This window comes from Notamacropus eugenii, chromosome 5 (genome assembly GCF_028372415.1).
Source record: "Notamacropus eugenii isolate mMacEug1 chromosome 5, mMacEug1.pri_v2, whole genome shotgun sequence".
NCBI classification, from domain to species: domain Eukaryota; kingdom Metazoa; phylum Chordata; class Mammalia; order Diprotodontia; family Macropodidae; genus Notamacropus; species Notamacropus eugenii.
Window position 1 is genome coordinate 415,828,728 of NC_092876.1, and position 27,856 is coordinate 415,856,583.

At 37.2% G+C, this 27,856-nt stretch overlaps 1 protein-coding gene across 7 annotated transcripts in view; it reads right to left on the minus strand.

The window, feature by feature from the left end:
• PKNOX1 (PBX/knotted 1 homeobox 1) overlaps window positions 1-27,856 on the minus strand; it is a 171,982-nt gene that overhangs the window by 95,309 nt on the left and 48,817 nt on the right. For 4 of the 7 annotated variants that reach the window (XM_072614853.1, XM_072614852.1, XM_072614855.1 and 1 more), the window contains exons 2-3: window positions 16,676-16,800; window positions 586-695 (exon numbers count right to left, since the gene is read on the minus strand). In XM_072614853.1, coding sequence (XP_072470954.1) covers window positions 586-636 — 51 coding nt within the window. In that variant the 5' untranslated portion in view covers window positions 637-695; window positions 16,676-16,800. Of the gene's footprint in view, window positions 1-585; window positions 696-16,675; window positions 16,801-27,606; window positions 27,796-27,856 lie in introns of all 7 variants that reach the window. The other 3 variants (XM_072614851.1, XM_072614850.1, XM_072614857.1) reach the window with 2 other exon arrangements.

The window sequence follows — 27,856 nt, forward strand, 5'->3', positions numbered from 1 at the left end:
TTAACATAACAATGTCAGAATCATAAGCATCAACACGGATAGTACACTGATGCTAACATGAATGACAATATGTGAATTTTACCCCAATCTAAATTACAGCAGTAAATAATTAAGTTCAATGGTACCAAAACCTCTCTCTTGTCCTTCAAGAGATTAAAATCAAGACATATAGAGCTGTATGTTGTTTTCTATACATAAATGCTTTTTTTATTACGTAAAAATGGGATTTCTATTTTTTAAAAATTGAAGTTTCAGGCACCAATTAGCAAAGACCTAATCTTCAAATATCTCATATTTACACATTAATTTTTTAAAAAATCAATAGAATTATTCAGGCTGATATCAATTAGATATTTACTTAAGAAGCAGATTTCTTAGTTACAATTAATGTCTAGTTGCTAACAATTTTGAAACTGCTTTATGTTTTATATTTACTTAAGAACTTAAAGTTTTATGAATTAACCTGTCAAGATCAGCATATAATTAAAAGAAACAATCACATAAATTGAATTAGTAATTAACACTATAAAGTTTCTAGTCAATAAAACAGATAAAAGCATTTTAGGAAAATTACAAAGCTCTCACTTGTTGGCCATCTTGATAGCTGTCTATATTTAATGTCTGTGTAGCCATCATGGTTAATGAAGCTTTTATTATAAGGCATCAAATCATCTTAAATCAAAAGCAACTGTATTCTGGAAAAAAAAACAAGCACAAAGACATTAGTTCATAGTAGTTTTAGAAATCCTTCCCTAGTCCCCACCCAGTCGCCTCACAATTTAAAAACAAATGTCCTTTATTTGTCAGTAGAAATTCAGAGGAGACCAGTTACATTATTCTTAAAGTCAATGGCTTGCAACTTGTTTGTAGAACAAATTTCTATAGAATCAGGGTTCTATACTTGTATTTATTTGTGTGTGCTTTAGAGAGGCTGATGTTCCTGCCAGATACTATGAGTAGTTTAGTCATTGCTACCCACAGAGACTATGAAAATCTTTCCTTTCTGTGAGAAACTCTGCTGCCTTTGACAGGAAATGGAAAGCACTTGAAAAAAACTGTTGGAATCAATTATCCACTTATATGCAACTTTTTACTGAGAATATCCCCACACCCTCAACTAACTCCTTCCTGTGCATCAACAAGTTATTTTGTGTACTTTCATTTATCTATCAAGTTTGTATACATTTATCAATTTTCTAATTTTGTGTCTTCCTCATTTTATTTTTCATTATTAAAAATTATTAATCCTTCAGTTATATGCAGTAAGGATGAAGAGCTTGTGAACAACAAGATGGTGGACTAGTTACTTTTCCCAGGCACCACTAATTCTCAAAACCTAACCCCAAGGAATTACACATCTGATGCAGCAATTGTAGGACAAAGGGAACCCCAACAAGGAAAAATCCCTGTAAATTAACAAAGGAGAATATATCACTTTCCCAGCGTACACAACCCCAGAAAGACAAACTGATCTTTAGGCTTCTGTGCGTTGCCTACATGGGGTTGCTCTACTGTTGTACAGGCTGTGACAACACTTCATCACATGCAAATCCACAACCAACAACAAACTGCAGATACTTAGCTCTCTGTGGTTTCCTCCAACCATGAAAAAAGTGGCAAATGCCAATTCACTCCAGCAAGAAGATGAAAAGAGACAAAGAAAGCCAACATCAGTGGCTACACTGAATCTGAAGGAAAGGAGCCTGGAGTTAGTCTTAAATCCCTAAAGGCTAAAAAAAGCAGGGACTGACTTAATTATCTCATCAACTTACATGAATTCAATGATCATTTCTATACAGAAGATTCCCAGATCAGTCCTAGTCTCACTTGAACTATAGACCCCCATCACCAGCTGCCTTTTGAATGTTGTAAGCTGGATATTCCACAGGCATTTCAATTACATGTCCAAGACAAAACTATCTTCCCCCGTATGGTCCTCTCTTCTTAATTTGCCTTTTACTGTCAAGGGCACCTGCATCCTTCTGGTCATGGAGGCTCAAACCAACGTGATACATTCAACACCCAACTCTCTTTCACCACTCATATCCACTTCATTGCCAAATCCTGTCATTTCTACCTTCACATCATCTCTAGGACACACCTATCTCCTTTCCACTCATGATAGCCACTGCTCTAGTTTAGGTTCTCATTACTTATTACTCTGGACTATTACTACAGCCCTCTGGTTGGTCTCTCTGCCTTTATCAAGTCTCTCCCACTCCAATCCATACTCCCTTCAGCTACCAAAAGACTTTTCTATGTTAACATCTACTCAATAAGCTCCAATGGCAGCCTATTACCTCTAGGACTAAATATAAACTCGTCTGTTTGGCACTTAAAATTGTTCATCATCTGGCCCTTCTTACAGTTCCAGACTTCCTTCACTTTACTCCCCTCTTCAGGAACTCTACACTCCAGTTACACTATTTGATGCTCTTTGCACATGTCACTCTAACTTCCATCTCTGGGCCTTTGCAATGGGACTGTCCCCCATGCCTGGAATGCTCTGTCTCCTTACCTCCACGTCCAAATAACCTTCAAGACTCAGATCAAGTTCTGTCTTCTGCAGGAATCTTTTCCCTCCCCAACTCCCAGCTCTTAGTACCTTCTACTTCCAGATTACCTTTCATCTTCTCTGTATAAATCTTATATATATATCTGGCTGTGTAAATGATGTCTTACCCATCAGAATGAGCTCCTTAGGACACAGGTTATTTTTTCCTTTCTTTATTTGCACTCTGGTCTTAACACAGGGCCTGGGTTACAATTAAATGCTTAATAAATGCTTGTTGACTATTTTATCTTACTTTCTGGGACTTATATTTCCGATAAAATAAGAGACTGGTCTATACCAGTCAATCGGTCAGCATTTATTAAGCAATTACTATTTGCCAGGCACTCTGCTAAGGACTGGGGACACAAAGAAAGGCAAAAGACAGTCTCTGATCTAAAGAAGTTCACAATATGAGGGAGACAACATGCAAACAACTATGTACAATCAAGCCAAATACAAAACAAACTGGAAATAACCAACAGATGGAAGGCACTATAAGAGGAATAGCGTTTCGAAAAAGCTTCTCATAGTGGAATTTTAGCTGTGACTTGAAGGAAACAAGGGAAGCTAGGTGGTAGGGGTGAGGAGGGAGATCACTCCAGGCATGGAGGACATCCAGTGAAAATGCCAGAGCTGTGAAATAGGGCGTCTTGATCAAAGAGCAAACAGGATGAAAGACTATGGAGTGGGGGTGGAAAGGAGTTGAGAGAAGATGTAAGAAAGCTGGAAAAGTGGGGGGGGGGGGGGGAAGGGGGGGAGGGGATAGGTTATGAAAGGCTTTGAACACGAGAGGATTTTGCATCTGATCCTAGAGATAACAGGGAGATACTGGAGTGTACTGAGTGGGGCATGGCATGACCAGACCCGCATTTTAGAAAGATAACTTCTGCAGCCCAAGGGAGGATAGACTGGAGTGGGAAGAGACTTGTGGCAGACAGACCAACCAGTAGGCTTTTGCAATAATTCAGGAATGAGAAGATAAGAGCCTGTAGCAGAAAATACTAATACTGACAGGCTAAGGTTCCTTTCAGTTTTATATCTGTATTTCTTATGATCCACTGTCAAGCACATAAGACACAATATCAGGACTATAAGCACTAATACTGATATGTGTGTGTTCATCCTTTGTTGCCAAAGAAGACCATGCCATCAGAGAAATGATGACATGACTTGCACTTCACTTTGTTTTGAGTGAAGGAGGGCTGTGCAGGTCACCAGCCTCACTTCTCCTCCAGAGCCATACTGATGCAACATTGTATGAATGACAATACCTGAATCTTACTTTAATGCAGACTACGGCAGAAAATACATTCCCTAGTACCCAAAGAACCTGGTTTAATAAATTCTTGTCAACTGACTAACTGACCAAGGTCAGTAAAACCTGAGACCATCAATGTGAGAGAAGGCTGAGGCAATATGGCAGTCCAGACTCAGGAGTGCAATCAACAGCAAAGGAGGAAGAGTCAGAAACTGAGTGAAATGGAAATATAAAGAAAAAAGGCTAAAACATTGAAGATTCCAAAAGGAAGAAAACTCAGTAAAACACAAAGCACAAGTAAATTAACACAGAGAATCCTAAAACTACAAGGAAGCATGAAGGCTAAATGTTCGAAGAGATTAGGTCTCTTTACAAATATTCTAAGACAAAGGAAAGTCAACCAATGTCTGATAAACAGAATCCTCTGGAATCCCAAGAAAGCATGGGATGCAACATGAAATTCCAAAATAGTGCAAAAAGAGAAGTGAAAATTATAAGAAATTTGGGAGGAACAAATGTCAGAACTCAAATAACAAAATAGAAAAAAATTAAATCCATGGTACAAAGTTTCTGCAAAGAAATAACATAAAATGTTAGCAACTTTGAAATACACAAATACCTCAGTGAAGAAAAATCAGTCAGATGAGAAGCAAAAGGCAATTATATTAAGAGAAATAGACAATTTTGATTATATAAAATTTAAAAGTTTTTACACAAACAAAATGAATACTGCTAAAATTAAGAGAGAAAGGCAAAAATTCTTTGCAGCAAGTTTTTCTGATAAAGTTCTCATTTCTAGGAACTAATTCAAATTTATAAGAATAAAAGCTATTCCCCAACTGAAAAATGGTCAATGGATATGAATAGACAGTTTTCAGAGGAAGAAGTTCAAGTTACCTATAGCCACATATTTTAAAAACGTTTTAAATAATTTAATGTTTAGAGAAATGCCAATTAAAATAACTCTGAGATTCTAGCTCAGTTATCAGATTGTCTGAAGTGACAAAAAAAAAAATTAGAAATGTTGGAGGGAAATGTGGGAAAACAGGCACATTAATGCACTATTTTTAAAACTGCGACCTGCCCTAGCCATTCTAGAAAGCAACTGAAAATCATACCTCAAAAGTTATTACATTGTGAATTTGATTTGATTTACATTCGATTCAGCCACAGTCAAAGAGATGAAAGGACTCATGTACAAAAATATTTATAACAGCTCTTTTCATTTTGGCAAAGAACCAGAAACTGAGAAAGTGTTCCTCAACTGGGGAATGAATATGGTGGAATGATGCTGTGTTGTAAGAACTGATGATGGGAATGGTTTCAAGGAAACCTGGGAAAATTTGTATAAATGGAAGCAAAATGAAGTTGAGTTGAACCAGGAGAACAAGAGCAACAACAATGGAAGAGACAATTGTGAAAGACTTAGGAATTCTAATCAATACAATGACTAATCACAATTCCAAGACTCATAAGGAAATACGTTGTCCACCTCCAGACTCAGAAGTAATCCCTTCAAAGTGTACAATGAAGCTTTTTTTTTTTTGTAGATATGCCAATGAAGTAATTTATTTTGCTTGACTATACACATTTGTAATGGATTTTGCTTTTCTAACTTTCTTTATGAGTGGGGTAGGAGAAAATTAAAAGGATAAATAAAATAAATAAATAAAAGGATAAATCTGATATTGAAAATAAAATTAAAATTAAAAAAAAATGAAAATGAGGAAACAGAAGAGAAACAAACCATGTAACTCACATAAGCCAAAGCCACTGACCTCAAAGACAGGATTTATGGGATAACAAGGATCACAGGCTTCCCAGAAGAACATGACTACTCAAAACCAAAAAAAGAACAAAGAAACCTGAAAGTCAAAACTTAACCCCATCATACAGGGGATAATACAGTAAAAGTGCTAAGAACTTCTGAATTAAAAAAAAAATAAGTGCTAAGAGTCTCAACCCAAAAGAAGGAAAGAATCCCACTGAAGAGTACTCCCATGAAGAAAAGGTGCACACCTACAATAGGGGACATGGATTTTCCTTAGGAAGAATTCAGTCAATCAACAATTATTGAAGTTCTTATGTGCCACATACCATGGTACATGATGGGATACAAATACAATGGAACAGTCTCAAGAAGCTTACATTCTAAAGAGAGGACAAGTAAATTACATATAATTATATAGAGAATAAACATAATGTAGTTAACTAAAAGATCATCTGGAAAGAAGAACTACATGGAAAGTGTTGTATCGCCATGGACAATAATCCTACTTGAGAAGGGAAATATGAGTTCTTAGGAAAATCTGGTATCCAGAAGGATAGGGTTTGGAGGAAGACATGGATCTAGAGGCAAGGACAATAACAATGGAGAGGGAAGAGGGTAGAACTGAATCCCATGATTTGAGACATGGGATAATTTCTAAAATTAGGAATTGCTTTGATCCACATTTTTATTTCCCTCACAAATTGAGATGTCTAAGGGTGAGGCATAGCAGAAAAAAAGGGATGATGTGATAAGACATAGAAAGGGAATAACTAAGAAATTTGTCTTCTAACAAGGAATTCAAGAAGGAACTCAAACCCAGTACCTTAAGAAGCTTTAACACCATGAGACTCACAAAAAGATTAAAGAAATAATAAACCACAAATCAGAGAATAAAATTTCAGAAGAAAAAGGAAAAGAAATCAATAGTAAAAAAAATTAAAGGAAGTCTTCTTAGAAAAAAGCATAAATCATAAAAAAAATACAGGAGGTTGGGGAGGAGAAGAAAGGGGTGTTGAATTACTCATTTAAGGGGAAAAAGGTAAACAAAATAGAGGAAAACAACTACATAAAAGGAGGAAAATGCAAATTAAGAAAAAAACTGACACAACTGAGATTAGAGATTGAGGGAGGGTAAGATCCTATAAGGACCAGGCTTCCATTAAAGTCATTTAAGCAAAATTAATCCTAAGGACAAAGTAATAACAGTGAAAGTGAAAGAAAAAATTTAATTATATTTAAAACAGCAATAACAGAGGTACAAACGGAAGAAAATAAACTGAACTTTCATGACTTTAAACACAGACTAAATAAACCAAAAAAATAAAGAGAAAACAAAAAGAAACAACAGTGAAGAAAACATAGTCCCCCCAACAATGCACCAGAGTGTCCATCTTCCCCAAATCCCTTCAATGTCAACTATTTACATCTTGCATCTTTGCCAATCTCAGCGTTTTCACTGGCACTCCTACTATCATTAGTGACATGGCACATTCTTTCTTATGGTTGTTTTTATTGTTGTTGTTCAGTCAGCTCTTTGTGACCCCTTCTGGGGCTCTGTTGGCAAAAATACTGAAAGTTTGCCATTTCCTTCTCCAGCTTATTTTACAGATGAGGAAAACAGAAGCACACAGAGGCTAAGTGACTGACCCAGGGTCACACAGGCTGGATTTGAACTCAGGTCTTCCTGACTTCAGGCCCAACACTATATTGACTGAATCACTTAGCTGCCCATATGGTTAAGAGTTTGCAACTTTTCTTTTGAGAACTGTGTTCATATCCTATGACCACTTATCTATTTTGTTATGAATTTTGGTTTGAATATTTATCAATCTTTCTATCTACGTGAACATATATACATACACAGAAAAATGTACATGCATATATTTGTTTTCTAAATATCTTGAATCCAACATAAATCCTAGAGATTTTATATAAAGGAGTTTTCTAATTCAACTGCTTCCCTTCTTATTCTAAGTGATTTAATTTTGTTTGTGCAAAAGCTTTTCAACTGCAGGCTATCAAAATAATTTCTTTTGTAATTGCTTCTGGCCTTGTGTTATTCCCTATCCCTAGCCATAACAAGTTTGTGATCTGCTTACTTTTTTGTTTTATTGTATAATATTTAATGTAAAGGCTATCTGTTCATTTTGAATTTATGAAATATGGTACAAAATACTGGTTTAAACCTAATTTTTACCAGCATGCATATTAGTTCTCCTAGAAATTTTACTGAAGGAGGGAGTTTTTTCCTGAATAACATGTTTTCTGGTTTGTTGAACACTGAGCTATTGAATTCCATTAGTTCTGATTTTCCCATGTCTAATCTGTTCTACTCATAAATACTGTTTCATAATATGGCTTCCAGTCTAGAAGTGCTATCATTACTCTTTGTTCACACCCTTTTCATTATTTCCCTTGATGTTTTATATCTTTTGTTTCTCCGAATGAATTTATTATTGTTGATAATGACAATATCAATAACATCATTTTAATGTCTGTAAAGTGCTTTACAAACATTATTATCTAATGTTATCCTCACAAGACTCCTGAGCTAAACGCTATCAGCCATCTCTGGCCTCAAGGAACTCACACGCTCTCAGTAGAGACAGGATACACATATATAAGCACATACAAAATACGTGCAAAATAAAAGTAAATTTCTTGGGGAGTAGAGATGGGGAAGCACCAGCAACTGGGAAGAAATCAGGAGAATGTTCAGGTAAAAAGTGGAACTTGAGTTGAACTCTGAAGTAAACTAAGGAAAAAGAGGCAAAGTTGAGAAGGAATTGCATTCCAGGGATAAGAAGAACCATTCACTGCAAAGACAAAGAAGTGATAAATGAGTCATTGAACATGAGGAGCAACAGGAACATCAATCTGGCTGTTCTGCAGAGTGCATGAAGAAGAGTAATATGTAAGAAACCTGGAAGATAATGAAGGACTTTAAATACCCAAAAGAGGAATTTGTATTTGATTCTAAATTTAATAGGGACAAGATGGCACGTAAGCAGCAAATCACTACTACCTCTCCCATATTCACCTCCAAACAACCATAAAGTAACATCCCAAAACAAATCCTGGAACAGCAGAACTGGCAAAAAGATGGGGTGAACCAATCTTTCAGCCAAAGAAACTTGGAAGATCAGCAAGAAAGGTCTGTTTCATTTGGGTAAAAGGGGAACGCAGCTCAGGACAGGAAGTATTCCAGAAAGTCAGCAGCAAGCCACACCTCAGAGGTAGATCCTGAGGTTCAGTGGGGTGGAGTAGGCAAATGCTAACAGCAGGAATGCCCTCCCCCCCAACCCCTGCAGCTCTGCCTCAGCATAGCCAAGGGAATGGGCAGACTCCAGCTCTAAGAAATTCCATGAGCTTCAGTATAGCCTCAGGCAAACAGGCAACCCTAGTGGCCAGACCTTCAGTTGCTTCAGCATAGCCCTGGACAAACAGGCAGCCTTCAGCAGCCAGATACCACATATTTCAGTGTGGTTCCAGGGAAATACAGAAACACCCCACTGGCCTCAGCACACAACAAATACCAGCAGTAGGTCCTTGGCTCAGTACGAGGTAAGATGCCAGATCTCTATGGCTTCCAGCAGTACCAGTCACACCTCACTCCCTTAGTACAGCATCAGATATGAGGCTCCCCTATGGGCCTCAGGGCAATATCACTGCAGCACCAGGTAAACAGCCAGGTCCTGCAGTCTCTGGTACAAGAAGCCTGAAACAGTCCCCCTTCCACCCTTGAAGTGTAGCTCAAATTTAAAAGAAAGGAAGAAGTTCAAAAAACATGAGTAAAAAACAACAAAAAAGATACTGGCCAAAAAAAAGTTATTTTGGTGACAGGGAAGATCAAGACATAAACTCAGAAGAGGATAACAATGGCAAAGCCCCAAAGAAAAATGAGAAGTAGTCTCAAGCCCAGAAAGAACTCATGGAAGAGCTCAAAAAGGAGCTTAAAAATCAAATAAGAGAGGCAGAAGAAAAATTGGGAAAAGAAATGAGATGATGCAAGAGAACTATGAAAAAAGAGTCAACGACTTGGATAAAGAAAACAACTGTTTAAAAAGTAGAATTGGCCAAATGGAAAAGGAGATACAAAAATTCACTGAAGAAAACAACTCCCTAAAAATTACAATTGGCCAAATGGAAAAGGAAATATAAAAACTGACTGAGGAAAACAACTTTAAAAGTTAGAATTGGACAAGTGAAAGCTATTGGCTTTATGAAACATTAAGAATCAATCAAACAAATTCAAAAGAATGAAAAAAATAGAACAAAATGTAAAATACCTCATTGGAAAAACAATTGACTTAGAAAATAAATGCAGGAGAGACAATGTCAAAATCATTGGACTACCTGAAAGCCATAATCAAAAGGAGGACCTGTACAGCATCTTTCAAGAAATTGTCAGGGAAAACTTCCCTGATGTCCTGGAAACAGAGGGCAAAATAGGTATTAAAAGAATTCACCTATCACCTCAGGAAAAAGATCCCCAAATAAAAACTCCAAGGAACATTATAGCCAAATTTCAGAACTATCAGGTCAAGGAAAAAAATACTGCAAGTAGCCAGAAACAAACAATTTTGGCAGCTCAGTGGAGCTGAATGATACAACAGAAAGAGTAGGAACTTGAGGCAGGGAGACTAAGCAGCAGGGTATTGTAATAGTCTCGACATGAAGTAATGGAGGCTTGTACCATAGTGATAGCAATGTCAAACGACAGAAAGGAATGAATATGAGAGATATAATAGACCTTTACCACAAACTGAATATGGAAAGAAGGAGGGGGGGACAACAGGAGGGAAGGAAAAAGGGAGGGAGACAGACAGAGAGACAAAAATCGATGACGATACCTAGGTTGTGAGCCTGGGTAACTTAAAGGATGGTGGTACCCACGGCAGGAATAGAAAAGGAGGGAGGGCTTGAGGGGTAAAGAGAATGAATTCAGTTTTGGACATAATGAGTTAACTATCTATAGGGCATCTAGTTGGAAATGTGAATCTGGAGGTTAGGAGAGAAATTAGGGTTGGATGTGCAGGTTTCAGATAATCAGCATAATTGAATTCATGGAACTGATATTTCTCACCAGGAGAAACAGTATACAGGGAGAAGAGAAGAGGGCCTTGGACAGAGCCCTGTGGGTCACCCAAGGTTAGCGAAATTTCAGCAACTGAGATTGAGAAAGAACATCTAGACACAGGGAAGTGAACAAGGACAGAGTATTGTCATGAAAACTTAGAGAGACAAGAATATCAAGAAGAAAGAAGGTTGATTGCGTCAAAGGTTACAGAGACATCAAGAAGGATGAAGCTTTGAAAAAACCCATTAGATTTGGCAATTAAAGAGATCATTAATGACTCTGGGTAGAGCAGTTTTGGTTGAATTTTGAGGTTAGACCCCAGACTGCAGAGATTTAAGAAGAGAGTGAGAAGTAAGTGAAGGCACCAACTGTGGATGGCTTTTTCAAGAAGTTTAAACACAAAAAGAGGAGAGCTATGGGAGAGGTGGGTATGATGATCAAAGTGGGGAGGAGGTAAAAGATGGGGGAGACACGGGCATACTTGTAGGTACTAGGGAAGCAGCCATGGAGAGAATGAAGTGGGAATATCAGAGGAGCCAAGCTACTGGTGGGATGGAATGAGATCACTTGTAAAGAGGTTTTGCCTTGGCTAAAAAGTTTGCAAGATGGGTGGGTTTGAGGGAAAAGATGAATTCTGCTTTGAACACATTCAGTAGGCAATTGTTCAGGACTAGTTCAGGAAAAAGACTATATATATTTATAGATATATATGTGAATATATTATATACATGTACGTGCATATATTTATACATGTGTTTCTATATCAATCAGTTACATAGTATCTACATAGTATGTACATGTATTGGTTACACAGTTAGCAAAAAGTTGTACAGAACTAGAGCTCAACATGGAAATGTTTGTGTGCACACTTATGTGTGTATGCATTTTTGTTGTTCAGTCGTATTCAATTCTTCATGATCCCATTTTGGAGTTTTCCTAGCAAAGATATTGGAGTGGTCTGCCATTTCCTTCTCCAGCTCATTTACAGATGAGAAGCTGAGGCAAAAAAGGTTAAGTGACTTGCCCAGGGTCACATAGCTACAGCTATACCCTGCATATGCATACAGATACATAAATATTTAAACATATCTGTTTGTGCACTCACATATTGGGTCAGGTATGTGGTGCAGTGCATGGAGCACTCACAGGGCTTGGAATGAGGAAGACTCATCTTCATAAGGCCAAATCCAGCCTCACTCATTTACTAGGTGTGTGACCCTGGACAAATCATTTGACCCTGTTTGCCTTAGGAAGGAAATAGCAAACCAGTATGTTTGTCAAGAAAACCCCAAATGAGGTCATTTAGAGTTGGATACAACTGCAACAAATGAACAAAAATACCTAAACGTGTATGCATCCATGACATAGGGATGCATGAATTAAAACTCAATGTTAAAACTCAAACGAATACACAGAGAAGCAGGTCCAAAATAATACTTTCAGGTACCCTTACAACTAAGGGTGGAGTTAAGTTGTTTGCCCATGATATCATACCTAATATGAGTCTGAAACAGGATTGATATCTAGCCTGACACATGAAACATACTTAATATAGCTAGATCCTGGTAAGTGTGAATAATGAATCCTGTGAAGTGGTCACACGTATTTGAATTCACACAACTTGAAATTATAATTATGCAAAATATAGTAATAGATTTCAGCCCAACGGAAATACGCAGTGCAAATTCAAAAAATACAATTACTTCACAGGATTCCTCATGTATCCTAATCGGGAACTAGCTATGAATGCTTACGGACTAAAAAATTCTACCCATTATATGTATGCTCTCTCTAAGCCTCCATCTTCTATAAAATGAAAATAATAGTCCAAATGATCCCTAAATCTATTATTCTATACCTGTTGGCATCTAGTTTCCTTATTTAGAAAATGAAAGCTTTGGACTTCTATTTATGATAATAATGTAAAAGATCTAGAAAGGAGCCAGTTCTCTCAAAAGCATGCCAGGCCAAGTTCTAAAAATGAAGCAAAAGAAAAAATGCTAAGGAAAACCAGAAAGAAATAGCCAAAATCTCTTTCATACATATCAAAAGCCCATAGGCAATTCTGGGCATAGGCAAGACAGAGGAAGAAAAAGCCAGAAGCATAAACCGAAGCCTAATCCAGTGACCCTCAGCTTTGGACTACTGGATCAACATGAGACAGAGCTAGTCCCCATGGCTCACCAACCAGGTAGACAAGACCACACAGTACATGTTGCGTCCTTCCAAGTTGCATCAAGTCGATGTCCCAGCAACCTGCACTGGAGCCAAAGCAGGAGTCAAGACCAGGCAGTCTCAGCATAAGGGTACCAAAAAAGAGGCTTTAAATCAATATTCCTATCGGAGCTACTGCAAAATACTGAGAAGGTTAAGCACCACAACCAACCAGACCCAGAAAGGGCATCGTATCATGTAGGAAGTCTGAGACCAGCAAAATCTAGGACATCCAATTGGAACCTATCATCTGGACACAGCAGAGGATGGAGGCAACTCCTAGTTATATTTTCTGACCAAGCAGTAGCCAAAGAAAGGCCAAGGCTAAAAAATTACTTTGGGCCACCAAAAGTCGGGCCCAGTGCCAGGGATTTTGGAAGAGACTGGGGCCTAGTCCTAATCACTGGAACTCATTCATCACCTCCTGAAAGAAAGCTCAAAGTGAAAGCACAGTGAACTGCCAAAGGCCCTGAGAGATCTCTCTTTCCTGAGACAAAATCTCTGTACACAATGAAAACCTAACAAAACTCATTCCTTAAAAGTTAATAAACACCTCCTGATCATACTCTCCCCATCCCAGAGATTATGAACCTCCTCCTCTATCCTTTATGCCCAATCTTTTATTCCCATTCCCTTCAACTCCTACCCCCTACCCTTCAAGTACTAATCTAAAGTTATCCACTCCTTTCACTATGCTTCCTGGAATGTCTGCTCTGTATGCAACAAACTTGTTTTCATGTTTAAATTTTTTTCCTTTCACACTCCTTCTACTTTCTGGATCTCATTGAGGCCTACTTCTCCCACCAGCCTCCCCAGTATCCCTTTCCAGTTCTGGCTGTATTTTCACTCATTCCGTCTAACTAGTCAAGATGGGGAAGCTGGGATACTCCTTGCTCCCCACTGCCACTTCCAAGGTCTCCCTCTAGCATTATCATTTAGCAGCCTCTCCCTCTGTGAGACTCACTCAATTCCCAGCTATCATCTAATCAAAATCCTGATAGCTACTGTCTACCAATATTTAGAACAGTCCCCTTCTTTCTTTAAAGAGTTCAATGCCTGACTCGCAGTCTTTCTCTCCTCCATAACTCCTGCCCCCACACTAAGGGACTTCAAAATACATGCTGATATTCCTTCAAACACCCTAGTTTCTCAGCTTGCTCAATTCACTAACTCTACCTCAGCTGCACAGAGTATGCCATATTCTTGATCCTAAAGCATCCCAAAATGCAACAAGTCCATGTTCATGAACACTGAAATTCTCTTATCTGATCACACTCTATTTTCATTCTACATCCCTATCTGCCTTAAAGCCTGAAACCCTGTTTTTCATCTATACTGTGACCTCTATTCTCTTGAACTTTCAATTCTTTCCCAGGCCATCTCCCTCACCAATCTCTCCTCCCTTAACCATTCTGATCCTTTGGTGAACTAATTCAGCTGTACCCTGTTCACGAGTCCCTTGCCCCTTATTGTATCACCGATCATGCTCTGCCAAGTCTCAGCCTTGGGTCATTCTCTCCATCTGCTGTCTTTGTTCCCACACATGTGCTGCTGGATGAAGCTAGAGAAAATAATGAAATCATGCTGACTGAGTCCACTACAAATTTATGTTAAATACTCACAAAGTAACCCTTTGACACCTCCCCAATAAACTCACTATCCTACTCATCATAGAACCTCTTCCAGAGTTTTTCACTCCTCCTCTTACCCTCTCATATTTTACTGAAAAGAAAAATAAGGCCATTTGCCAAGATCACCTTCTCCTCTCCTCCTTATATCACATCATCAGATCTCTTCTATCCTTCTGCCATCATCTCCTCCTTCATTCCTGTCTCACATAATGAGCCTGCCCTTCTCCTTGCCAAGGAAAACACTTCTATGTGCACAGCTGATCCACTCCATTTCATCTAGAAGGAGCAAGGTGGCCCAAGAACCTCATACATTTACGAGCCGTATGACTATGGGCAAGTCATTTAACCTGCCTACCTCAGTTTTTACAACTGTATAATGGGGAAAATAATAACACCTACCTTCCAGGACTGTTTTGAGGATCAAATGAAATAAAATTTGTAAAGCATTTAGCACAGTTCTTGCCATATTTAATAAAGACTTGTTTCCATCTACTCTACATCACTTCAGTCTCTCCATGTCTATTGACTGCTCCCCTACTTCCTACAAATATGACTGTGTTCCTCATCTTCAAAAAACTCTCCCTTGACCCATCCATCCCTAGCTTCCTTTTAGTAGCTAAACCCCTTGAGAAGGTCATCTCCAATACCTGCTTCCAAGTCCATGCTTCTCACATTCTCCTTTACTCTCAGCAGGCTGGCTTCTGACACCATAATTCAACCAAAACTGCTCTTCCCAAAATTACTAATAATCTCTTAATTGCCAAACCTAATAGCTTCTTCCTGATCTCCATTCTTCTTGTCCTCCCTGCAGCCTTTGACTGTACTGATCATCCTCTTCCTTCTAGGTTTTCAGGACCCCATTCTCTCCTAGTTTTTGTTTTCTCTTCCCTACTTGACTGTTCCTTCTCAGTCTCCTTTGCTAGAACCTCTATATCATGCTCTCTAACCACAGGCATCCTTCAGGGCTCTGTCCTGGGCCCTCTTCTCTCTCTGTACTGTTGTACATGGTGATCCTATCACCTCCCATGGATTCAATCATCATCTCTATTTTGATCATTCTCACATCTATTTATCCATCTCTGACTTCTCTACTGACCTCCATTCTCTCATTTCCAACTACTTATGACACACTTCAAATTGAATATCTTGTAGATATCTTAAACTCACCAAGTCCAGAACTGAATATCTTTGCCCCCCAAATCCTTCCCTCTTCCTATTACTGTCATGAGCATCACCTTCCATCAAGTTACCCAGACTCATAACCTAGGTGTCATCTTCAACTCCTCACTCTCTTATCCTCCACATATAATCTGTTGGCAAGGCCTGATGATTTTACCTTCATAACATCTTCCCCTTCACTCCTCTGACACTCCTTTGGTGCAGACCCTCATATCACAGTTGGACTGTTACAACAGCCCACAGGTTTGGCCTATCTTCCACAGGTCTCTCCCTACTCCAGTCCATCTTCCCCTCAGCTGCCAAAATGATAAGGTACAAGCCTGACCATGTCACCACATAATTCCAGTAGCTTCCTATCATCTCCAGGATGAAATACAAAATCTGTTTGGTAAAGTCCTTCATAACCTGGCTGCTTCCTACCATTCCAGTGATCCTCTTGGTTGTTCCTCACACAAGACACTTCATCTTCTGACTTCAGGCATTTTCACGAGCTGTCCTCCATGACTGGAATGCTCCTGCTCCTCATCTCTGCCTCCTGGCTCTCCTGGTTTTCTTAAACGTAAGCTAAAATCACAGTCTACAAGAGGCATTTCTTGATCTCCCTTAATTCTAGTACCTTACCTTTGTGAATTGCTTCCAATTTATCCTGCATATAGTTTATGCATAGTTGTTTACAAATGATCTACCCCATGTGAGTTCCTTGAAAGCAAGGACTATCTTTTGCCCTTCTTCATATCCCCAGCATTTAGCATATTGTCTGGCACATAGTAGGCACTTGATGAATGTTTACTGAGCAACTGACCAAAGTCCTGGGACATCAAGTGAAAGAAAACATATCGCAAGAAGCCAGTAACAAAGAGTTCGAGTACCAAGGGGCACAGTCAGGGTCACAAAGAACATGCTGCAGTTATGATATAAGGAGAGAGAAATTCAGAATATTATGCAGCAAAAAGCAAAAGCAAAAGGTATACAATCAAGAATATCTTACCTTTTAAAACACAGCTAATCTTACAAGGTGGAAAAATGAACCTTTAGCATAACGGAGGATTTTGATGAACTCCTGATGAGAAGTCTCAAGTTGGGTAGAATCTTTTAAATGCAAACACAGGAAACCTAGAAGAGTAAAGACATTCCATTAATTAGAAGGAGCTAAATGATGACGTGTCTAATTTTCTTTCTTTGTTTTGGCTCTTCCTGATTTATGTACCAGAACCATATTTTTATCATAAAAAGAATTTGGTAGGACTCCCTCTTCCTCAATTTTCCCAAATAGTCTATGTAGTACTGGAACGAATTGTTCTTTAAATGTTTGATAGGATTCACTTGGAAATCCATCTGGCCCTGGAGATTTTTTCCTAGGGAGTTCATTGATGGCTTGTTCAATATCTTTTTCTGAGATGGGGTTATTTAAGTACTCAATTTCTTCTTCTGTTAATCTGGGCAATTTATATTTTTTAAAATATTCATCCATCTCATTTAGATTGTCGAATTTATGGACATACAGTTGGGCAAAATAATTTCTAATGATTGTTTTAATTTCCACCTCATTGGAGGTGAATTCATCCTTTTCATTTTTGATACTGGTAATTTGGTTTTCTTCTTTTCTTAAATCAAACTGACCAAAGGTTTATCAATTTCATTTTTTTCATAAAACCAACTCTTAGTTTTATTCATTAGTTCAATAGTTTTCTTAATTTCAATTTTATTAATCTCTCCTTTGGTTTTCAATATTTCTAATTTGGTATTTACTTGGGGATTTTCAATTTTTTTTCTAGCTTTTTCAGCTGCATGCCCAATTCATTATCTCCTCTTTCTCTATTTTTTTTCATGTAGGCATTCAAAGATATAAAACTTCTCCTAAGAACTGCTTTCGCAGTATCCCATAAGATTTGGTAGGTTGTCTCATTAGTGTCATTCTCTTGAATGAAGCTGTTGATTGTTTCAATGATTTGTTATTTAACCCACTCTTTCTTTAGGATTAGATTATTTAGTTTCTAATTAATTTTTGGCTTATCTTTCCATGGTCTTTGATTACATATAATTTTTACTGCATTACAATCTGAGAAGGATGCATTGACTATCTCTGCCTTTCTGCACTGGATTGTGAGGTTTTTATGCCCTAGAATATGGTCAATTTTTGTATGTGTGCCATGTACTGCTGAGAAAAAGATATATTCCTTTCTATCCCCATTTAATTTTCTCCAGAGATCTATCATATCTACCTTATTCAGAGTTTTATTCACCTCTTTAACTTGTCTTCTTTATTTTGAAGTTAGATTTATCAATTTCAGAGAAGGGGAGGTTGAGGTCCCCCACTAGTATAGTTTTACTGTCTATTTCTTCCTGTAACTCCCTTAACTTCTCCTCTAAGAATTTGGATGCTGTATTACTTGAAGCACATACGTTTAGTAATGATATTACTTTGTTGTCTATGGTGCCTTTTAGCAGGATATAGTTTCCTTCTTTATCTGTTTTGATTAGATCTATTTCTGCTTTTGCTTTGTCTGAGCTAAGAATGGCTACCTCTGCTTTTTTTACATCAGATGAAGAACAATATACTCTGCTCCAACATTTTACCTTTACCCTGTGTGTATCCCCATTTCAAATGTGTTTCTTGTAAACAACATATTGTTGGATTATGGTTTTTGATCCATTCTGCTATTTGTCTCTGTTTTATAGGAGAATTCATCCCATTCACATTCACAGTTATGATTACTATCTGTATCTTTCCCTTCAAACTCTCCCATTTATGCTTTTAGTTCTCCCTTCTCCCTTCCCCTCCACAACAGTTTTAATTTTTGACTGCTGCCTCCCTCAGTCTTCCCTCCCTTCTTTCAGCCCCCCCTTCCCTTACTACTTCTTCCCTCCCTTTTAGCCTCCCCTCCTTTTTCTTTCCTCCTTCCCTTCCTACTGACTATACAGCTAGTTAGATTTCTATACTTAGAATTTTATACTTAGAAATTTTAACACTGAAGTGGTTTGTGTAAATAGATTTACAAAAGCCAGTGACAGCTGCTGCTTTTTGACTCTTCTTCTAAAGAGTAGCAGAAAAATTTGTGAATTAGAATAATTCATGAATAAAAGTGTAACTGGCAGACTTATGACCAAAAGGCAGAGTATACAATTTTCTGTTAATTGGAGGCAGCAAAGAGTTTGCCACTAGGACTACACAGAAAAAAACTATAGAATTTTTAAAAAAGGAGATGGAGGAGTGAAAAGAGAAAGCATTAATTTTAAATTTAAACAATAAAATTTTAAAAGGAAATTATAGGAGATAAAAAATAGATGATGTGTGTATGTGTGTGTATGTGTACATGTGTGCATATAAGTAAAAACAAAAACCTCTAAAGGTTTTGACAGAAATTCACTTTAAAGTTAATAGAGATTTTTCTCTTTGGAACCTCAGAGCAATCTTGTGAAGCTCAAAGAGGCTTAAGTGACTTCCTCAGGGTCACATGGCTAGTACATGTTAGAGGCAGGATTTCAATCCATTCTTCCTTAGGACATAGCCAGAATTCCACCTAAATGATATGAACATGCAGCTTTTTGAAAGTATACAAAAAATAACTAGATAAGAAGGTGTTTGAAGTCCTTAAAAAGAAAAAATAAGCCAAGATAATGAACTAAAATAAAATTGATAGAGTATTAAAATCAAGTGGACTGCTACCAAACTTCTGATAGAGTGGTAAATTTTTGGAAATGAATATAAAATTATACTCATTTTGGGGAAAAATATAGGATTACATAACAAGGAACACAAAGTCATTTTCTTTATTTTCTTTAATGATTGCATTATTAGAAATCTCCTAAGGATTTTTTCTCCTTATCAGACAAAAAATGATTTGTACACAAAATCTTTTAAAGTATCATTTGAAATAGCAAAAGAAGAAGAAAGAGAAGAAGGCAAAGGAAGAGGAGGAAGGATGGAGCCAAGACGGCAGAGAAAAGATAGGGAATCACGAGCTCTTCCCAAAACCCCTCTGAAAACCTTTAAATAAAGTCATAAAAAAGCTCCTGGTACACCAAACCCCACAAAAGGACAGGGTCAAATATTTTTCCAGTCAAAGACAACTTAGAAGATTAGAAGGAAAGGTCTGTCACACCTGGGTAAGAGTGGAGCACAGTCTAATGCAGGCTGTGCCAGCACAGACCCATCCCCAGTGAACTAGGAGCAGGCTTTGAGAGTCACTGAATCATCATCAGCAGTGCCTGCTTCCAGCCCACAGACAGTAAGGGAGTCAAACAACTGGTCAGAAGATTACTGAGGTCTCTCTGTTAGCAGGACTCTGTTGCTTTTCTCATACTCAGATCCGGGTTGCAGTCCTGGGTGGCAGTTCCAGGGTGAGGAAGGGCATTAGCACACCAGAGCTTGCAGCCACAGTGGAACAGGGACTCATCACATTTCCAGGGCAGACAAAAAAAGTTCTTGTGACAGCTCACAGACCAGAGCACAGGCCAGGAGAGTAGTAAACACACCTCTCCTTAAATCCTGCCATGTTGAAGGAACTGAAAACTTACAAGTCCCTAGAAGTGTCTCTGACAACAGCTGCACAAAACCCCTGAAGCAAAGGACAGTTTGCCCTCCACCCTGGAAGCAGAACCTTACTTTAACAAAGAGTCAAGAAATAGGCTAGAAAAATGAGCAAACAACAGAAAATTGTGACCATAGAAAGTTACTATGATGACAGGGAAAGTCAAAACATACACTCAGAATAAGATAACAAAGTCAAAGCTCCTATGTCCAAAGCTCCTAAGAAAAATAGGAATTGGTCTCAGGCCATGGAAAAGTTCAAAAAGGATTTTGAAAATTAAGTAAGAGAGGTAGAGAAAAAACTGGGGAGAGAAATAAGAATGAGGCAAGAACATCATGAAAAACAAGTCAACAGCTTGGTAAAGGAGACCAAAAAAAATACTGAAGAAAATAACATCTTTAAAAAAAGACTAGGCCAAATGATAAAAGAGATCCAAAAAGTCAATGAGGAGAAGACTGCCTTAAAAAGCACAACTGGCCAAAAGAAAAACGAGGAAAAAAAATTCAATGAACAAAAAAGCTACTTAAAAAATAGAATTGGCCAAATGGAAAAGGAGGTACAAAAGCTCACTGAAGAAATTAATTCCTTAAAAATTAGAATAGAATAAATAGAAGCTAATGACTTTATAAGAAATAAAAAAAAATGATAAAAAAATAAAACCTAAAGAATGAAAAAGTAGAAGATAACGTGAAATATCTCATTAAAAACCAACTGACCTGGAAAACGGATCTAGGAGAGATCATTTAAAAATTATTGGACTAACGGAAAGACATGATAAAAAAAAAAAAAAAGAGCCTAGCCATCATCTTTCAAGAAATTATCAAGGAAAACTACCCTGATAGTCTAAAATGGGCCTTGAGGTTACAAGTGGATTTCTAGGTCCTCAAGTACAGTCCTTTAACTGAATCCAAATTTTGGTCAAAGGGCCACACCTGAGGACTTAGAGGGCCAGCTATGGTCTTGAGGTCACAGGTTCCCCACCCCTAGCCAGAATGCGAGGGTAAAATAGATATTCAAAGAATCCACCTATCATCTCCTGAAAGAGATCCCCAAATGAAAACTCCCAAGAACATTATAGCCAAATCCCATGGCTTCCAGGTCAGAAAGTAAATATTTTAAGCAGCCAGAAATCAAATATCATGGAGCCACAATTAGGATAACACAAGATGTAGCAGCTTCTGAATTAAAGGATCAGAGGGCTTGGAATATGATATTCTGGAGAGCAAAATAGCTAAGATTACAACCAAGAATCACCTACCCAGAAAAAATGAATATAATTCTTCAGGGGAAAAAAATGAGCATTCAATGAAATGCAGGACTTGCAAGCATTTTTTTCTTTTTCTTTTTAAAAAATTTTAAAATTAGTTTATTTATTTTCAATTATCAACAATCACCTCTATATATTTTAAATTTTCTCCCCTCCCTCCTGATCAATCATTTTTCGTGAAAAGACCAGAGGATAATAGAAAATTTGACTTTCAAGTACAAGACTCAAGAGAAGCATAAAAAAGTAAAAAGGAAAGGGAAATCATAAAGGACTTAATAACATTGAACTGTTTACCTTCCTACATATGAAGATGATATCTATTATTCATAACAACTTTCTCACTATTAGGGCAGTTAGAAGGAATATATCTAGACAGAGGGCACAGGTATGAGTTGAGTATAAAGGGATGATTGTAAAAAATAAAATTGAGGGGTGAAAGATGAATGTACTGGGAGAAAGGGAAAAGGAAAGGTAGAATGGGGTAAATTACCTCACATAAAAAAGGCAGTAGAGGGAAGAGGGAGGAGGGGAGGGAGTGAATCTTACTCATCAATATTAGCTCAAAGAAGGAATAATATACACACTCAATTGGGCATAAAAATCTATCTTACCCTGCAGGAAAGTAGGAAGGGAAGGGGATAATGAGGAGGGAGGGGTGATAGAAGGGAGGGCAGATTAGGGGAGGAGGTAGTCAGAAGCAAAACACTTGAGGAGGGACAGGGTGAAAGGAGAAAGAGAATAGAATAAACAGAGAAAATAGGATGGAGAGGAGTACAGTTAGTAATAGTAATTGAGAAAACAATTTGAAGCAAGTTTCTCTAATAAAGGCCTCATTTATCAAACATATAACTGAGCCAAATTTATAAAAATAAGCCATTCCCCAACTGATAAGTTATCAAAAGATATAAACAGTTTTCAGATGAAGTAATCAAAGCTATCTACAGCCATATGAAAAAAATACTCTAACTCACTACTGATTGAAGAAATGCAAATTAAAATGATTCTGAGGTACTACCTATTAGAATGGCCAAGAGGATAGAAAAGGAAAATGATAAATGTTGGAGGGGGTGTGGGAAAAATGAGATAATGCACTGTTGGTAAGAGTTGTGGACTAATTCAACCATTTTGTAGAGCAATTTGGAACTATGCCCAAATGGCTATAAAATCATGCCTACCCTTTCACTTAACAATACCACTACTGGGTCAATATTCCAAAAGAGGTAACAAAACAAAAAGGAAAAGTACCTATATGTGCAAAAACATTTATAGCAGTGCTTTTCTGGTGGCCAAGAATTGGAAACTGAAGGGAAGCCCATCAACTGGGGAATGGCTGAACAAACTGTTGTTTGTGATTATGATAGAACACTATTGTGCTATAAGAAAAGATGAGCAGGATACTCTCAGAAAAACCTAGAAAGACTTACTTGAACTGATGCTAAGTGAAATGTACTCTGTACAAAGTAACAGTAATATTGAAAGATGATCAACTACAAATAAACTAGCTATTCGCAGTAATACAATGATTCAAAACAACTCTGAAGGACTTAGGGTGAAAAATGCTACCCATCCCCTGACAAAGAACTGATGGTGCCTGAATATAGACTGAAGCATACTTTCTAAAGTTTCTTTATTTTTCTTGAGGTTTTTTGTTTTGTTTTGTTTTTCGGGGGGGAGGTCTATGTTTTCTTTAACAACATGACTATTATGGGAAATGTTTTGCATGAATATGCACGTAAATAACCTATATGGAATTGCTTGCCTTCTCAGTGGGGGGAGGGTGGGAAGTGAGAGAGAGAATTTGGAACTCAAAGTTTTAAAAAATGAATGCTAAAAATTGTTTTTACATGCAACTGGAGATTAAATAAAATGCTAAATAAGTTTTTTAAGGAATTTTTAAAAAAGAAAATATCCCAGACATCTAATGATTCTATAACCTCCTCTAACAACCTAAAACAAAATATTTTATGTGAATGTAATAGAGTATTATTGAATATGGAAACCATAAAAAGTTTAATATGTTGCAAAGTGAGGCAAGCAAATAAAAATAACGTTAACTGACAAAATAAAAGTAACAAGATTTGGTAAATTTATTAAAGTAATAAAACCAACTAGTAATCACTTAATGACTACTATACTCCAGGCATTGGACTAAGCACTACGAATACAAAGACAAAAGTTGCTTCCCTTCTTTTCCACTGTGTTAGAAGAAACAATATGGTACATATATATAAACATATGTAATGTAGCACTTTGGGGGTACTTATCCCAACCTCCACTCTCACTGTCAACTTGAGTCCCTACATATTTCCTCAGGAATGATTCTAAGGAATAGGAAAAAGGTTGGAGGGCATCTATTGTAGTGATACAGTTCACAGGCCTCACTGGTGTTCTTACCATCATGACTGTCAGCTGATTATCAGTCAGCCAGAAAATTAGCTTTTAGAAAGGAATACTTATAAAGATAGTATAGAAAAATATACAACATGCAATGCAAATATACTAAAAACATATATATAATTTTTTTTAAAAAGTTAATATAAGCATCCTTCCCAAAAGTCAAAATAGGCTTAAGCTCAGAGAACACATGGCAAAGAGGCAACTCATGACTCCTGCTTACTGGGGAAAAAAATCCCCTTTGTAGACTTTTCTTCTTAGGCATAATGTAGATTTTTTTTTCCTGGACTGTTTGTGTAGCCATGAATCAGCCCTCCCAAATCATATCCAATCGGTTCTTAGCTCCAGATGCTGACACTACTGTCATTAGGTGCTGTCCCAGAGGATAATGCTAGGATGGTGATAGGAAGATGAAAAATTCAAAAGCCTCTAGACTCTTCAAAGGACTTTGAAATCCTCCTCTGGCCTAGATAGAAGTTGAGGTGCATACTTCCCTCCTCTCCTCGTCCAAATGCATCCTCCTCTGGGGCTTTGCTGAACATTCTCTTCTAGTTTACCTTGCTCCATTTTCATGAGTCCAAGTTGGCCAGATATTTCTTTGAAAGGTATAACCAACTTTCCTCAGCCACAATGAACATATTCCCTGTATAACCTCACTCCAGTTGACCAAAGACTTTAGATTTAGTCTAAAGTCTTTAACCTAAATATGTTCTCCTCTTAAGGCATCACTTCACTAAAACTAGGTAGAGTGATTTGATTTACAAATCCTTATAACAAATCAGATACAAGGAGAGTCTAGTGGCAAGGTAATAAGAAAAGGCTTCACATAGACCTGAGACCTGAAGAAAACAAAGGATCCCAAGACTTAGAGATGAGAAGGGAGTGTCTCCCAGACATGGAAGACTCCTTGTGCAAAGATACAAAGATAGGAGATGGACTGCCTTGTTGAAGCAGCAGTAATTAAGTGAGAATAACTACATACTGGAGTATGGAAAGCAGACTAATATGTAATAAGGCTGGAAAGGTAGGTTAAGGCCAGTTTATAAAGGTATTTAAATGTCAACCCATGGAATTTATATTAGATCCTTGCTGTAAGGGAATTAAACGGTCAAACTTGTACTTAAACAAAATCACTTCGGTGTGTTTTGTTAAGGATGGACTGAATTACAGGACATTTACTGCCAGAATCTAGGTGAGGGGCTTTGAGGGTCTGAACTACAGTACTGGCTGTATAGGTGTAGACAAGAATACAAACGAAAGAAATGTATTCAGGTAAAAACAAGATGCGAAAACTAATTCAAGAAATATTCAGACACATGGTTCCCTACACTAGCCACCAGGTGTCACCAAAAGCCTAGGTCAGAAAGCACACTTTCTGGAAGTTAGTATAAACATTAAAGGGTTTAATAACTCAAATCTGTTTACATTTACATATTCTATGCAAAAAGATTAAATTTATATTCTTTAAAAATAGCAGGATCTTCTAAATACAATGTATGTTCTAATACCAAAGTTGTATAATTGGCAATCCAGTTATGTTATCATGGTATTTAAGTATTTGTAAATTTTGTTGAATCATTCAATTTGAAAGAAAAATACAAAGATATACTCCACAAAATGTTGCTCCAATAAGTATCATTCTTGCAGTAACATGAAATTTTATATGTGTGTATCTATGAGTTTGTCTACATGTATGCATATGAACATACATATATGTATATAAAGCCAAACCCCATAAAAATATCTCCAAAGCCCACTATAACATTATCATCCTTTAGAATTGGCCACACCATGTAACATTGAGCTTGAAATTATAAGTTAATTTAATTATAAGTTAGTTATAATTAGTTTATTGAAATTTTCATTAAAGTAAACATTGTTTTAAAAACTTGCAAAGCCTAGATCTTCTCCCACTTTTCTAAATTTGCTACTGATATTACCTCATATCTTTAAAATTATTTTAACATTTTCTTTTCAAATTCTGAATTCTAAATTCTCTTCCTATACTCCTATATCCTCCCTCACCTACTGAGAAAGCAAATAATATATGAATTACACATGTTAAATCATGCAAAACTTGTTTCCATATTAGCCAAATTCTTTTTTAAAAAAAGCAAGAAAAATAAAGTGAGAAAATTATACTTCAATTTGTATTAGATATACATTTATATATTCTGTTTGATAAATTCTGTTTCTGGAGATGGACATTATTTTTTCATCATGAGTCCTTAGGAATTGTCTCAGATCATTAAAATGACTGGAGTAGCCAAGCCTTGATCATCATTATAAAGCTGCTATTACTATGCACAATGATATCGATTCTTCTTACTTCACTTTGTAGCTGTTCATACAGGTCTTACCAAGTCTTTTTGAAGACACACACCTCATCATTTCCTATAGCACAATAGTACTCCATCACAACCATATGCTACCATTTTCAGTCATTCCCCAATTAATGGGCCTCCCCTCCATTTCCAATTCTTTGCCATCATGAAAAGAGCTGCTATAGATATTTTTGGTACCATTAAGTCCTTTTCCTTTTAATCTCTTTGGGATAAATACCTAGCGGTATTACTGGATCAAAGAATATTCACAGATTTGTAGCTCTTTGGACATGGTTCCAAATTGTTTTTCAATATGGTTGGACTAAGTTACAACTTTACCAACAGTTTATTAGTGTATCTATTTTTCCCTCATCCCCTCCAGCATTAGTTATTTCTGATAGGTCTGAGGTGGTAACTCAGAGCTGTTTTATTTTGTATTCTCTTAATGATAGTGATTTAGAGCATTTTTTCATATAACTATAGATAGCTCTGGTTTCTTCTTCTGAAAACTGCCTCTATATATCCTCTGATCCTTTGTCAATTGGGGAATGGCTCTTATTTTTATAAATTTGACTCAGTGCTACGCTGAATATGTATTTAAGAGATGAGGCCTTTATCAGAGAAACTTACTATAAAAAACTGATATTACTTCATTAGTTATGATATCTTTTAGCATAATGTGGCTTCTCTGATTATCTTTCAATTAAGTCTGTTTCTGTTTTTGCTTTTTTGTTAGGTTTTTGGTTTTAATTAAGCTGAAGTACATTAGATTCTGCTCCAGTCCTTTATTTTAACTCTGTGTGCATGTTTCTGTTTCAAGTGTGTCTCTTGTAAACATATTGTCGGGATTCTGGTTTTTTATCCATTCTCCTATCTGTTTCCATTTTATGGGTGAGCTCATCCAATTCACATTCACAGTGATGATTACTGTGTATTTCCCTCCATCCAATTTTCTTCTGTTTCTTCTTCTTTTTATCCTGTCCCTCCCATAAAAGTCTATTTTGCTTCTAACCATGGCCTTGTTCAATCTGCTCTCCTTTTTATCATCCCCCCAACCCCCTTTTCCCTTCTATTTCCCTTTTAGGTAAGTTACATTTCTTATACATAACTGAGTGTGTCTATCTCTTCTTCCCTCGCTAAACCAATTTCAATGAAAGTGAGGTTCAAGGAATGGCTAAACAAGTTGTGGTATATGAATGTAATGGAATATTACAGTGCTATAAGACATGATGAACAAGAAGACTTCAAAGGGGCATGGAAAGACTTATATGAACTGATACTGAGTGAAAAGAGCAGAAGCAAGAGAATTTTGTACCCAGCAACAACCACAAAATAAAGGGAGAAAGAACTAGTTAATTAAAAACACCACAGAACTCAAAAATGTTTCTTAAGAAATGCAGACTTGGGACTCTGGTGAGTAGAGGTGAGCCAAGGAAGAAGGCCCACAGCAGCTAGCCATGGTATACACAGGTCTCATGGTGTCCTTCACTGTGATGATTATGTTCTGGGAGGCTGGTGGCATCTCTGTCGCCTGTTTTGTTTCCAAAGGTCCCAGTTGGAGATCCAAAAATCCAATGAGGAGAAGAATGCCCTGAAAAGCAGAATTGGCCAGATGGAAAGGGAGATCCAAAAGCTCACTGAAGAAAATAATT